At 42.6% G+C, this 14415-nt stretch overlaps 1 protein-coding gene across 6 annotated transcripts in view; it reads left to right on the forward strand.

Moving 5' to 3' along the window:
* Positions 1-14415, forward strand: part of TRPM3 (transient receptor potential cation channel subfamily M member 3) — a 519386-nt gene that overhangs the window by 431850 nt on the left and 73121 nt on the right. For all 6 annotated transcript variants that reach the window (XM_067744178.1, XM_067744179.1, XM_067744181.1 and 3 more), the window contains 4 exons: positions 748-1037; positions 1691-1919; positions 4092-4259; positions 8976-9116. In XM_067744178.1, the coding sequence (XP_067600279.1) occupies positions 748-1037; positions 1691-1919; positions 4092-4259; positions 8976-9116 (828 nt within the window). The remainder of the gene's footprint in view (positions 1-747; positions 1038-1690; positions 1920-4091; positions 4260-8975; positions 9117-14415) is intronic.

The raw sequence follows: 14415 nt of genomic DNA on the forward strand, positions 1-14415 counted from the left end.
TACACATTTCAAAATATATATATATATATAAGGTCATTCCAGTGGTAGAGCTTAGTACATGATTCTAAAATAAGGAGGTGAAATTTTTTCCAGTGTCGAGGGGGCAGGTCACAGTAGCTTTGAAAATTCTATCATGGGGTTATATTAGCATTGCAAACAAAAAAAAAAATCCTATTTGAAATACTGACTTGAAAACCAAGAAAGCATATAAATTCCAGTAAGTGAAATCTATTCATGGAAGTTTACAAATGGCAACAGATCCAAAGACCAGAAATTCTTCACAAATGCATCTAATGAAGTATTCAGAAACTCAAGAAAGATTATCTGTCTCCCATCTTCTGTTCATGTGGTTATTATCGTATATCCAATTGCAAGTATAGGATGTCCTTGTCTTTTCAGTGGAAAGGGTAGTGCTGTCCATCATGAGGTACAAATAACCCTACTTGTAGAGGAAAAGAATGGACAAAAGTTAAAAAAAAAAAGCCCATTTAAAAATACTGTTCTAAAATTAAAGTATAACACTGACATGTTCCCATAGGACTGTGCTTATTCATTTATTATAACTTGTTTTAAAGTTAGGCATTCAGGGGCTTGTGAGTTCTTTTAGAATAGAAGCTAGGAAAAGACAGTTCATTTTTTCTGTATCTATTCCAGAGCTGGGCCAGTAGTAGACATACAAGAACTATTTACTGAATTGAGTGGATTCATTTCTAACTCCATCTCTGTATTTTTTCCCTAAAATTACAGGATGATGTTCCCTTGAGGCGAGGAAGAAAGACAACCAAGAAGCGTGAAGAAGAGGTGGACATTGACTTGGATGACCCTGAGATCAACCACTTCCCTTTCCCTTTTCATGAGCTGATGGTGTGGGCCGTCCTGATGAAGCGGCAGAAGATGGCCCTGTTCTTCTGGCAGCACGGCGAGGAGGCCATGGCCAAGGCCTTGGTGGCCTGTAAGCTCTGCAAAGCCATGGCCCACGAGGCTTCCGAGAACGACATGGTTGATGACATCTCCCAGGAGCTGAACCACAACTCCAGGTTGGACGGCCTAGCAAATGGTGTGGTCAGGGGAGAAGAAGGGAAGGTGGTCCCCAGGTACAGGTTTTTTGAGCTATCCAATACTTCAAGGGGAGACAGAATCAACCCAATGGTGCACACAGAGGGCGGACACAAACAGTTAACATTTACAGTGCACAGTGCTAGATACAGAGGTACATACAGATACATAGATTTCATTTCATCCTCTCAACTGCCTCAAGAGGTAGGTCCCTTATGATGCATACTTTACACCTGAAGAAAATGAGACTCAGAGAATTTAAGTAACCTGTCCAAGATCACACACTTGTGGTTGACAAGGCCCAGCTCTGAACTGAGGTCTGTCACATTTAAGAAGACATACTGCACTCTGAGTTTTGGGTCTGCCTTCCACATCCATATGCCTTGAACTGGGGGCCTTGAGTGCAGGGATTGTGCTTCATTTGACTTACACCCCCAGTTCTAAACATGGTATCTGGCACACAGTAGATGCTTAATGGGTGTTGGCTGAATGAATGAATGAACAGACTAGACCCCATAAGGAACAACTAGACCACTCAGCAACCACCCTTTGTGGCTTGGCCAGTGGGTCCCCACTTTCATCATCTAAGTCTCCAAGATGGCCAAAAGACAGTTCCTCACATTCTCTCATTCAGGGACTTTGGCCAACTGGCCGTGGAGCTCCTGGACCAGTCCTACAAGCAGGATGAGCAGCTGGCCATGAAACTGCTGACGTATGAGCTGAAGAACTGGAGCAACGCCACATGCCTGCAGCTCGCAGTAGCTGCCAAGCACCGTGACTTCATCGCACACACATGCAGCCAGATGTTGCTCACGGACATGTGGATGGGTCGGCTCCGGATGCGCAAGAACTCAGGCCTCAAGGTCAGTGAGTCCAGAAGGCCCTGTTGGCTATGAGGGCCAGAGGGCTGGTGGGAGCTTTCCAAGCCAAATCTGCAGTGGTAGTGGGCATTCTCTTAACTCGGGAGGGTGGTTCTGAGCCCCAACTGTGCATCAGAATCTTCTGTATAATGGGTTGTTTTTTTGAATACAGAGACGAGGCCCTACCCCAAGTTCTGCTAAATCAGAACCTTTAGAGATGGCATGCCTAGACAGTAATATTCTCAGAAGATCCAAGGTGATGGTCACACAGGGGTACCATAGGAGGTATCATTTGCTCTGTCACAAGCCATGCTGCACCAGGAGACACTTACTTAGGCAACCTTTCACCTCCATGTGAGCCTGAACGCCTTGGCCCCTCCTTGGCACCATAAAGAGACATTGGCTCTTATCAGCTGTACTTTAGAAATTTTTTAAATGAAATAAGAATGAGATAGATTTATATGTAAAGATGTTGCTAAATAATCCTGATCTATTTTTCATTGAAGGAAAACAAGTTGCAGACCAACAGGTAGAGCCTGAGTCCATTTCTTTGGTTTTTTTAAAGCATGTACATGTATAGTTCTATTTGTACAACTTCATTTTTTTATTTAAAAAAAATAGAAAGGATACACAGTAAATTGTTTGTAGTGGTTACCCCTGGGGTTAAAAGTATAAGAAATAGGATAATAAGTGGCTTTTGATTTTTTGTTTTCTTCAGTGTTTTACAAGCAAAACATTAAACTGAGAGAATTTTTTAAAAGACCAAAAAAATGGGAAGGGAAGATGGAAAGAATGTTTTAAAATGCTTTATCTGTTTAGAGTCTGTGGCTGTTACAACTGAAGCCAGCCAGGCTTATACTTACCTAGAACTACCTGCTCTAGGTAACTCTGAGGTCAGCCCAAAATAAAAGGGCCACCAGACCAGAGCAGTCTGCTGAGGCCACCCTGATTGAACCAGCAACCCTCCCCAACTCCACCCTTTCTGTGGGCTCTTGGCCCAGAGTCACAGAAGGGTTCCATGAAGTGGGTCATGGGCATTCCATCACTACACTGCAAACAATGCCAAGCCTGGCTCTCAGCTCTGAGGACAGGGTGTCATGTCCCCTGAAGACTGCCAGGCATGCCACCTGAGCGTTCCCAGGCCTGCCAGGCACCCTTAGTCAGGGTCACCACTCTCCCCTTTCCCTTAGCTGCTCTCAAGTCCCTGGGCACTCGAGCACAGACTGTCCCTGCCTCATTACTTGAGAATCATTTTTACTTATCCTTCATGGCCTCTCTTAGCCCCTCACCTTGGTATACTTTCTTCAGGGAGGGTTGTATTCAGAAGCCTTGTACACAGAACCATTTTAGGACTGAGGGAAGAGGTGAGAGAAGATTTAGGAAACAAAAATCAGATGTCAGTATTATCATTCAGAAACTTGGTCCCTGGAAATAGAGAATGAAATTATTGCCCTCTCATGAGAAAAGCCAATGAATTTAGTGTCATCACGTGGAGATTTAAGCATGTGGTTTATAATGAGAGAAATACAGTGCTGAGCCTCCTGGGGCATTTGTGCAGAGGGACTCTCATAGTGATACAGAGCCCACGTGTGTGTGTGGGGTTTCTGTTGGATAGTAGCAAATGCTGGGGGATGCTTTAAAATGAATACAGTTTTCCTACATGGACTTTCTCAAGGTCAACTTAGGACAGTATTTTTTACAGAGATAACCAGGTGACACATAATCAGTTCCACTTGGCATATTAATAAATAAATGCCAGTGGACGTAAGTATGAACTGACTTCACAAAGTGCCATCAAGTGACTCAATGGGAATCTGGATTTTTTCCCATTTTTGCCTTGGGTAGAATCTTTTTCCTCTGTTTCCCTCATGCAAAGTAGGTGTTAATTGGATAAGATGTATTTGGATAAGATGCTTTGTTTCTCCAAGATCAGACTGAGCTACTGTGAGTTAACAGTTAACAGTTCCCAGTCATGTGGGCAGAAGTGACCCTCTTAGCATGGATGTTCTTAGTTATTCAGATATGCAGGTCCCCACTGTGGGCACACCCAACACTCATACACCCTCACATCACACACACACAGACCCCACCCCCCAGGCTCTCTGATTCTAAGCAACCACCCTTATCTGAATCCTTTAAATGTGATTATTATTATTATCATTATTATTACTTTAGGTAATTCTGGGAATTCTACTTCCTCCTTCAATTCTCAGCTTGGAGTTCAAGAACAAAGATGACATGCCCTATATGACTCAGGCCCAGGAAATTCACCTCCAAGAGAAGGAGCAAGAAGAACCGGAGAAGCCCACGAAGGAAAAAGACGAAGAGGACATGGAACTGACAGTAAGAAAAAAACTATTCAGTTATTGTCAGAGGGGAGAACCCCTAATCCACCTCTCCCATGGATATGGCTTAAGATTTAATAACTCTTGAGGTCAGCTTCCCACCAGGTACTTTCATTTAAGTATTGAGACCAGGTTATTACAAAAGTGTCCTCTCGGGGACTTCCCTGGCGGTCCAGTGGTTAAGACTCTGTGCTTCCAATGCAGGGGGCACAGGTTTGATCCCTGGTCGGGGAACTAATAAGGTCCCACATGCCTCATGGTGCAGCCAAGAAAAAATAAGTGTCCTCTCTGTGCACAAATAACATAACTAAAGGGACTGATTCGAATCCTTCAGCCAGGTAAGCGGCACTCAACAACCCAATGAAATTCAGAAGCAAGACACCCTGAATTTTCCAAACAGGCGACACTTTATAAACAACAGGTGATGTGGCAGTCTTAGCACACGAAGAAGGAAAGGGAATCTGATTTGCGAGCAGCTGGCTCCACTGAGCTGGAGCCGTTGTGCTGATCAGAAGCTAAGCCTTTATCTGTCTTCGAGGTCAGGCTCACAAATACAGCACTAATTGAATTTTGGGGTTTGTATGGAAGGCTTTTATTAGCTCTTCCTGGTATAATTATAGAGCATGGATGGTTTGTTCTGTAGGGGGAATGGGGCAGCTGGGCATGGGACAGCTTCCTGCAACCCCTGCTGGAGCAGCATGACTACCACTGGATTGTATCCAAAGTCTAAAAACATCACATGCTATTAAAGGGACAAACAAGGCTTCAGAGCTTTGGAGACGTAAGGCAACAGCTCCACAGGACTTCCTGGATACCCCCCACCCTCCCCACCACCCTGACCAATTACTGTGACGAGCCAGAAGAAGCTGTTTGGGGAAAAAACAAAAATTGGTTTTGCTCAGGTGACAAAAGGCCTTGGCATTATTATCCTAAGTGGGACCACCCTGCGAATTGATTTTCCTCCAGATAAACACTATTTCCTTCAGTAGGTCCTTCCTAAAGATATATTTGCAGGCACATTCCCAGACCCAAGTACAACAGGGGCTATGCATCGGGCCACTCTTTGGATTGATTAATCATTCACTGCTTTTGACTCACTGAGTTCAAGTCCTATGTTTGCTTTCAGTTTCAGGATCCTTATATAAATTAGTGGAGGAGTCTGCTTTCCTCTATGACAGGATCAAATGACTGTCTTGCCTAAAGAACTTACCATAATTTTGGCCTCTGAACCCCTTCAAGGATAGGAAATGATATTTTGATCATTAGCAGAAACATTGGTAGTAGTAATACCAAATCTTCATTGAATGCTTCAGCAGAGGGGTAAAGAGTGTGCGCTCTGGAGCCAGAATCCTGCCCTGTCACCTACTCACTGTGGGACCTTGGGCACAGTTTCTTAACCTCTAACATGGGAATAATGACATTATTATTATTACTAGCTCACAGGTACATGTAAACTATGTAACAAGTGTGCATGTAACTAATGTAGACTGGTGCCTAGCACATGGTAGATGTTTGCTAATATTGCTATAATGGTGCTAAATGCTTAACCATACACTTACTCATGGAATCCTCACAACAAGCCCACAAGGTAGGTACTATTGTTATACCATTTTATAGATGAGGAAGCTGAGGCTCAAGAGAGGTTAAATGGTCCAAGGTTACCCACCTAATTAGTTGCAAAGCCAGGATTAGAACCCAGGCATGCAGACTCCACTGGCCATGCTTTTACCTGATAAAGCTAAGGGATGCAAAGAATTTCTTCCTAGTCTCAAATGTAGGAGCTCAGCTGGTTTGGTCCACCATGTAGTAGAAGGAATCCAGTAGGGACGCATGGGCCTCCTGTGTCAAGTATGACATGGCCTTGACATTGGTGTACATCCTAGGAAGGCTCAAAGAAGGAACCTAGGAAGGTAGCCAGAAGCTAAAGCAGTATCTTTCTGGTGGGTCTGAAGGAAGATAACAAAAGAGGCAGCTGCCTCTCCTGCTCAGTCCAGAGTTTTGAGGATCTGATCTTTCAAGAAGCCACAATAAAAGATGCATCTCTGGACTAAGAGCAGTCTACTTCCCAAATAGCCCCCGCCGTTGTCTACTGAGAACCCAAGTAGAAGACACCACAACAGCGTTACTGCCTGAGCTGATTCTCCACAGGCTGAAACAGCAGGGAGAAGGAAAGGAAGGAAAGGACTTATGGGCTGGCAAAGTCAGGGTTGGACAGCACTTGTTTTTAAGGTGGCACTTTCTTTCACCCTAATGACAAATTCTGTTACTGCTGGACCACTGGTCTCAGCTCACCCCAGACAGGATTGGAGAATACAGCTTGTTGACAACTCCACTCCCTTCATAGCATTGATATTTGAGCTTCTGTGTTAAACCAATATATCCTCTCTTGGAATGGAACATTTTCCCTTGGCCCTTCCAAAATTATACATGGAATATCAGCTTCAGTTTGCTTCACTTTAGTAGCCTTTAATAGCTTAGTTCACCTCAAAGGATCTTTCCCAGACTTGACATCTGTGTCTAGCCAGCAAAGATTCTGAAATCCATATCGTGCAGTCATGTCTGTATTTGACCCTGTTACAATCTGCTTTAAGAAATGTAGGCTAAGGAAATGTTTGACTACTGGGAAAAGAAATCAACAAAATCAGCAAGTTACGCTGCTTAAGCTGGAATTAATGAAATGTCGAAAATGCTTTACTTAAACCATGAAAGACAAGCCTCTTAAAAATGCACTCACTTTGAAATATTTTTGAACAATAAAGGCAAAATAGATTGTTCTGTTTTTCACTTTGTTTTACCTGCCTTGCTAGGTAAGTGTCTTGAATTTTTCCTAATAAAGCCTCAACACATCCACGGACCCAGGGCATTGTTACAACTCTGTTGGGAAAGCCACCGTCCCTAGAGGTTACCCCAAGATGCCATTCTCCAAGATGCCTAAAACCCTCCAAGCTGCCTTTACTCTCATCTAATTGTGTACCCAAATGGTCTTGTATTATTGAGCATATAAATAAGCAGAATAGAAGTAGGATAATTATGTTACATATATTATAAATTATAGAAGAGAAATATGTAACTTCAGAGTTTCCTGAGGTCGATGATCGATATTTATAGAACCCTATTGCTGTCTAGTGTGCTATATCCATCACAAAGATTGACTCAGCTCACTGATCAAAATAAATTCTTAGATGGGCCATAGTATGGAATCTTACCTATTCATTAGTTCAAGGTACTTTTCCAGCCAGAGAGTCCATAAAGGAATGGAAGTTACCCTTTCCCGAAATCCTATGGTTACAGGTAAATCATTTGTTGATTGTTACATATTTGAGTAAAGTGGATATTTGAGGCAATGACAAAAATAGTTGAAACTAATATATCTATATTGTGGGTAAGGTAGTTTGAAACCAGAATTATCTAGTTGTTGTCTCTGTTATCAACTTCAAGGTAAATTATTTTGGTAATTAGATCTGCAACTTTAAACCCATATTCCTATACTTTTTCTTCTCCCAAATTCTTATCTGTCTTCAGTAGTTATAAGGTTTTACCCTGTTCTCACACTTAATAAAAATTTCATTTCCCAAACATTGTAGAACGAACCTTGCTTAGAACAATATGGAAAGAATTAAAGCCAAGAAATTGTGCTGTAATAGGTGCCTAATATCATACTTTTTTTTTCTTGTGAGAGATCCCAACTAGATCATTTCAGTCACGAGTACCCGAGAAGGTCTTAGTTCACTTTAAAGACCAGCTAATCTTTACCGAGCACTTATTACGTTCCAGATGCCGATTGATTTGTAAACCTACCCTCTATCAGGTGCTATTACTACCCTTATTTTACAGTTAAAGAAACTAAGTCTCAGAGAGGTTAAAAGAGTTGCCCAAGGTGCCACAGATTCTAAGTGTCCAGGGTAGGACCCAGTCCCTTTCTGTGTCCGCTTTTTCTCAAGTTCTGCCTTTTTTGTGATGTTTAATTGTTGTTGCCGCTTCTCCTGTCAGAAATGAGGAGGAAATAGTGAATTCTTAAGGAGACCTGTAATAACTTGGGAGATTAGGGCCTTTTCTGGTCAGCCCTGACTTCCAGTCCCATCTGGTTGACTCTGCCACGCAGAGGAAGGCAGTGTGCCCAGGAATCACCAAACTAGCACCAGCAGTAATTCAGGCTTTACAGGGTTTGAAATCAGGGAACCGAGGCATATGCCTAGGAGTTGGGTAGACATTCCTAAGTTCAGGCACTACAGATAACTTAACCTCTTGAATATTCAACACCTTCGGATAAATAAGGTATTACTAGTCCAATTTACCCTTGACTTAAGAGTCGTTAGCATGAGTAGAGAACCCAGACCTGCCTGTTTCATGATACATAAAGGGAGAGAGGGGTTGGGAGGAATGATAGATTCCTGGCCTTTCCAGGTTACGCTCTTTCTGTCTCTCAGAACTCTGGGTATCTTCCAACAGCTCATCTTCCAGAGGTTCCAGGCTGGAAGAGAAGAGAATGGTCAAGAAGTATCCCTAAGGCCTTCCATCCCAGGGAAAGGATACATAGATTCTATGTATAATGCAAATGCACACTTAGGGAAGGCACAATCTCTAAATCTCTGGGGGCCCTGAACAAAGCTGTTAGGTTCTATAAACACACTTTCCCCATCTATAAAATGAGATACATGTTGAAACATGTTCTGCAGAACCCTGCTGTGATGGTATTGGTTCTCTTCCACTGTAGGCAATGTTGGGACGAAACAACGGGGAGTCCTCCAGGAAGAAGGATGAAGAGGAAGTTCAGAGCAGACACCGGTTAATCCCCCTGGGCAGAAAAATCTATGAATTCTACAATGCACCCATTGTGAAGTTCTGGTTCTACACTGTAAGCATCTTTCCTTTTCTCCTTTTATTAAAGGAGAAAAGGCCACAAAGAGTCAATGTCAGTTTCTCACACACCTGGGTGGTTTCTTCTACAAGTCATTATATAAAGACCATACAGGCAGGAATAATGGCTCTGTGACCTTGCTTTTTCCTGTAGCTTTGCAAGATTTGTGGAGTCTGTGAGGCAGCTTCCACAGCTTCTACATTTCTCCTCCTTGCAGAAAAGAAAGGAAATGGTAAAAGTGAGAACTAGCAGAATAGAGGTGAGATGAATATGAGTCTAGTCTAGAAGGGAAGTAGAGGTCCTTCTACAAAACGCTTCCCTTTTCTGGATGGATGAGCAATGGATCAGAGTTGCCCATTTTAGACACCAGCCCTGGGTTTGGGGGGACATTTGGTGGGTAAGGGCTGAGCAGAGTGTTAAAAGGAAAACCACTAAAGATGGGGATCAGAAGTGTGTAATTACTCCCAATCCGGTATGTCATCAAACAACCTTTCTTGCTCTGACACCGTTAAACAACATGCAAACCAAAGCAGCAAAAAACATGCAAAGCAACCTACAATCACAGCAAATACTGTCCAGTAAGCACACCCTGCAAATATTTTCTGCCCACAAGATAAAAGATTATCCCTGAAATAGCCTCCTCATATGGGAGAAATGGCCCGTCTGCCCCTGTTTTTCATGATGTTTTAAGCTTAAGGTGAGCTTTGACCCAGGTCGTCTCTGCTGCTCTCCAGCCAACGGTGGAGCTGTGCCAGATGAAAGATAGTGCATCTGTATTTTTGGCCTTTTTCACAACCAGCTCCACACCAGTCACTTGAGTCAGCAACAGGATAATCTGAGTCTGAGGCTGAGATGACGCAAATGACCAGATGAGGTCCTTTTTGTGTGGTCCTGTATGCTAACACTCAACGCTGGCTTTAAGCCAGCCTTTCCCAGCCTCTGCACGATTGACATGTGGGGCGGAATAATTCTTTGTTGAGGAGGGCTGTCCATGCGCAGCAGCATCCCCGGCCTCTGTCCACTAGATGCCAGTAGCAGTCTCCAGCCCCCAAGTAGGAAACCAAAATGTCTCCAGACATTGCCAAATGTCTCCTTGTGGGGTAAAACTGCCACAAGTTGAAAACCAATACTTTAAAGTTTGGTCTTCAAAGAGGATGGGAAATTATTAAAATACAAATATGATCTTTTTAGTGAAGTAAAAATTTAAAGTTTAAATTTATTAGCATTAAAAAAAATCCTTCCCCCCTCCCCAAAAAAATAACTAAGGCATGCAGAAATCATTTCTATTTATCTATTGCATGCAGATATACACTATTTTTACCTTGCAGAAAACAACAGAGTGGTGGCAAGCATGGACTTTGCAGTCAGACAGCCTAAGTAGAAATCCTGTCTGGGCCTCTTTATTATTGTGTCATCTTAAGCAAGTTACTTTAGCACTACGTTCCCAGTTTTCTTAAGATGGGGATAGTAATAGTACCTACTTTATAAGGTTTGGTAAAGATTAACTGTGTTAAAATATGTAAAGCACTTAGAACAGGGCCTGGAACACGTAAGCACAATATAAATGTAACTTGTTATTCCTAGGCTGGTCCCATTGCAGAGCAAAGGTCAGTGTTTTATTCATCCACCCAGGCAACAATGATAAACTATCATTTATTGAATACCTACCTTTCTCTTATATTAGACTGCTTTAATTGTCTAGGACAGAGCGTGGCAAACTACAGCTAACAGGCCAGACCCAGCCCACTGCCCATTATTGTGGCCCGTGAGCTAAGAATGTTTTTTACATTTTTAAAGAGTTGAAATAAAATCTACTGAAGACTAATTTGTGACACATGAAAATTACATGAAATTCACATGTAATTCATGTGTCCATAAAAAAGTTTTCCTGGAATACAGCCAAACTCATTCATTTACCTATAGTGTGGGTGCTTTTGTGCTACAACTGTTGAGTTGATTACTTGCGATAGAGACCATCTGGACCACAAAGCCTTAAAAATTATCTGGTCCTTTACAGAAAATGTTTACAGACTCCTGATCTAGAGCATGAAAGAAACCAGTAGTAGTATCAAGAATTATCTATCACCTTTACAAATAGAATACTAGCATCTCTTACCCTTCCAAGGCATCTCTTTTTTTCTTTGTCTGAGTTCAGTATTAATTTTACTTCCTTGATTCCTCTAGTCCCCATTTACTCAGCTGAGGCAATTTGTTAGCCCAGAATGTTTTTAAATCACAGATGCCTTGCCAGTGGTTCTGAGCCTTGGCTACGCATTAGAATCACCTGGAGTGCTTAAAAAAAAACAAACCTGAGTTCTATTTAATCGATACGTTTATCTACTTAAAAAGATGCCTGGGTTCTTTTCCTGGAGATTCTGTTGACATTGTTCTGGGGCACAGCCAGGACATCAGGATATTTCAAAGCTCCCAAGTGGTTGTAATGAGTAGCCAGGGATGAGAACCACTGCCCTAGACAAAGGGCTGAGTTTTCAGCCTGGTATTTCCAAAACTTCCATGATGATAAGGGATTGTGTTAGAAATGCAAATTCCTGGCCCTATCACAGACCCACTAAATGAAATCTCCAGGGAGGAGCCCGAGCGGTTGTGTTTAACAAGCTTCCCAGGTGAGTCTTGTGGTCTGGGAAGCTTGGGGCATACTGCTTTTCTTGTACCATATACTGCAGGTTGTAAGGCTGTCCCTTTGAGAAGTGGGGCCCACGTGTCCAGCTCCCTTTTGTATGGCTGACTGGTTACCCTCCACAAACCCATCAGACTGGATGCTCCAGTCATGTCTGATTGTGTTTCCACAATGATTTTCAGAAATCCATATGTATTGACAAAGCCTCAAAGAAGTAAATGGAGATGCGGAGTGTCAATCTTTAAAGTCCCCAGAGATGCTTAACAGTAAAATGCAGCTTTAGATCAAAGGGCCCATTTGCTTTTGGTTGTGTTTTTTTCTGTAAGAGTAGTTCCCAACTTGATTTCCCAAAGTGTCCCCTTCTACACTCCCAAGGTTCTGAAAGGTAGGACACACCTCACTTCCACATAACCTCACTTCCATGTCTTAGCAAGTTTCCAGAGGAGCAGGTTGAGTCCTCTTCTGTTCCAAGAATAAAGGAGGCAGGGATCCAACTGGCTCCCAGACCAGTTTGTGGTGAGGGCCTGTTTCAAGTGCCCAGCTGGAGAGGATGCCAGTTCAAGGTGCAAAGTGGTGCCAGGTCAGAGGGCACCGGGTGTGCTCTGGGCTTCTCCAGCAGGAACAGACTCCTTCCTCTGCTAACACGATGGGCCCCTCCACGCTCTAGTGGCAGTAGGAAAAGGCCTGGGAAGAAGCGGGGATGGCCAGGCCCCACCAGGGATCCCCAGGCAGCTTCAGCAGGCTTTGGTGCTCGCATTTCATACTTTAGGAGTCAGGCACCTTGGTTAATGGTAAATTTATAAAAATATATAAGCAAATAAAATACAAATTCTTATAGGATTCCCACTAACTTAAGAATCACAAGGTTCTGTTTCTTTTCGAAGCTATGGCATTCTACACACAGCTTGTTAAAGCTTACAGAATATATATGTGTGTGTATATGTGAATATATATTCACACACACACACACACACACACATTAAAGCATGTCATGTTAGGGTTATCTGCAGCAAGGCCCCATGAATGTTAGCGAGTTCTAAGATAGGTTTCTTCCAAGGCAGCATCCAGTCCTCTGTTGTACCACTGAAACATGTTTAAAGCCCTATTTTTGGAAGTCCGTATTTTGAGAGTTGTCCCAAAATATTATATTGTAGCTTGTTTATGGAAAGAAAAGCATTGTAGAGTAACTGATTTAAAAAATAGGCAGGAGCTAAAAAGGATGTTCGTGGAGGAGGCATAAGCAATGAGGTCAATTTAAAAAAGAAAAAAGAAGAAGAGAGGTATGAGTAGTTAAGGGGGGTAAAAAAGGAAGGAAGGACTGAGGTAAGAGGAGGCGAGAGGCATAGAAGTTTCTTGAAAAAAGAGGTGTATAATAATATCAGTCACCATTCATTGGGCCTCTATACTGTATCAGGAGGTAGATGCATATTCCCCTCCCCCATCCTTCTGAAAGCTCTACAGGGTCGGTAGCAAACATCTCCATTTCACAGAAGGGAGGCCCAGGCAGGCAAAGTGATTTTACACAAAAAGATACAGCTGGGATGTACTTGAGCCAGGATTTAAATCCAAGTTTCACTGACTTTGCGTCTACATTCCTTCCACCAACACTAGTCCTTCTGCCAAACAAGTACATTAGACCTGTGTTCAGAGGAGAGAGGCAGATTGAAGGGGTTATTTAAGTACTGAAATGAAGAGGTTCTGGAAGAGTTGTGTGTGTGTCACTGGGCCTACCTGTGACAAGAGAAGATAACGCTTTGGAATGTTTTGTAATGAACTGAGTAAAATGACAAAACCTGGGCAGTTAACAAGGCCCACTGGAAGCAGTGGAATTTGGTCCAACAAAGAGAAGGAAGCAACTAGAAAGAGAGAAGGATTTCAGGTCAGAAGGAGGCTAAGAGCATATTTCACCGTTTATCCACTGAAGTCCTTTCCTTGTGTTTTGTAAAATACAGAACTCACAGGGACTAGAGAGTGGATGCCAGTGTATAATGGTAAACAGGAACCATATGAAACGATTTACACTCTAAACACCATCCTACACGCTTTCACATTGAGTAGACTCTTTTCAGGTGAGGTTTTTCACAACATGCTAATGATCCCGAAGAGGGTGGGGTAGGAACTGAGGCATGGTTATAAATGGTGGTCCTTGGGCGGGGCGTATACCAAAGTGAATCTCTCAGGATGGGGAGGAGGTCTGCTGATCCTCCAGCATCTATGCAGCTGCCATCTCACTTTCATACGTGATCTCAATTCAACTCTGATATATGCCCACCCTTCAAGAGATGAAAAGTTATATCTCTGTGTCTATAAATCCATCAGTGTAATAGTGTCTCAGAAAGTACCTTTGACTCATATTAAGGACCTATGTATTCATTTATTTTTTAAATGAGAAGGGGGAGAAAAAGGAAAAGGGAAGAAATAAGAAAAAGAAGAAAAAAAAGGGGGGAGGATAAAAAGGAAAAGGGGGGAGAAAAAAGAAAAGGGGGATAAAGAAGGAAAGGGAGGAAAAAAGAAAAGGGGGGAGAAAAGGAAGAAAAAAGGAAAGGGAGGAAAAAAGGAAAAGGGGAGGGTAAAAAGAAAGGGGGAGGATAAAAAAAGGAAAAGGGAATAAAACAGGAAGAAAAAGAGAAGAAAAGAAAAAGGGATTTAAAAAACAGG

This window comes from Pseudorca crassidens, chromosome 7, assembly GCF_039906515.1.
Source record: "Pseudorca crassidens isolate mPseCra1 chromosome 7, mPseCra1.hap1, whole genome shotgun sequence".
Classification (NCBI taxonomy): domain Eukaryota; kingdom Metazoa; phylum Chordata; class Mammalia; order Artiodactyla; family Delphinidae; genus Pseudorca; species Pseudorca crassidens.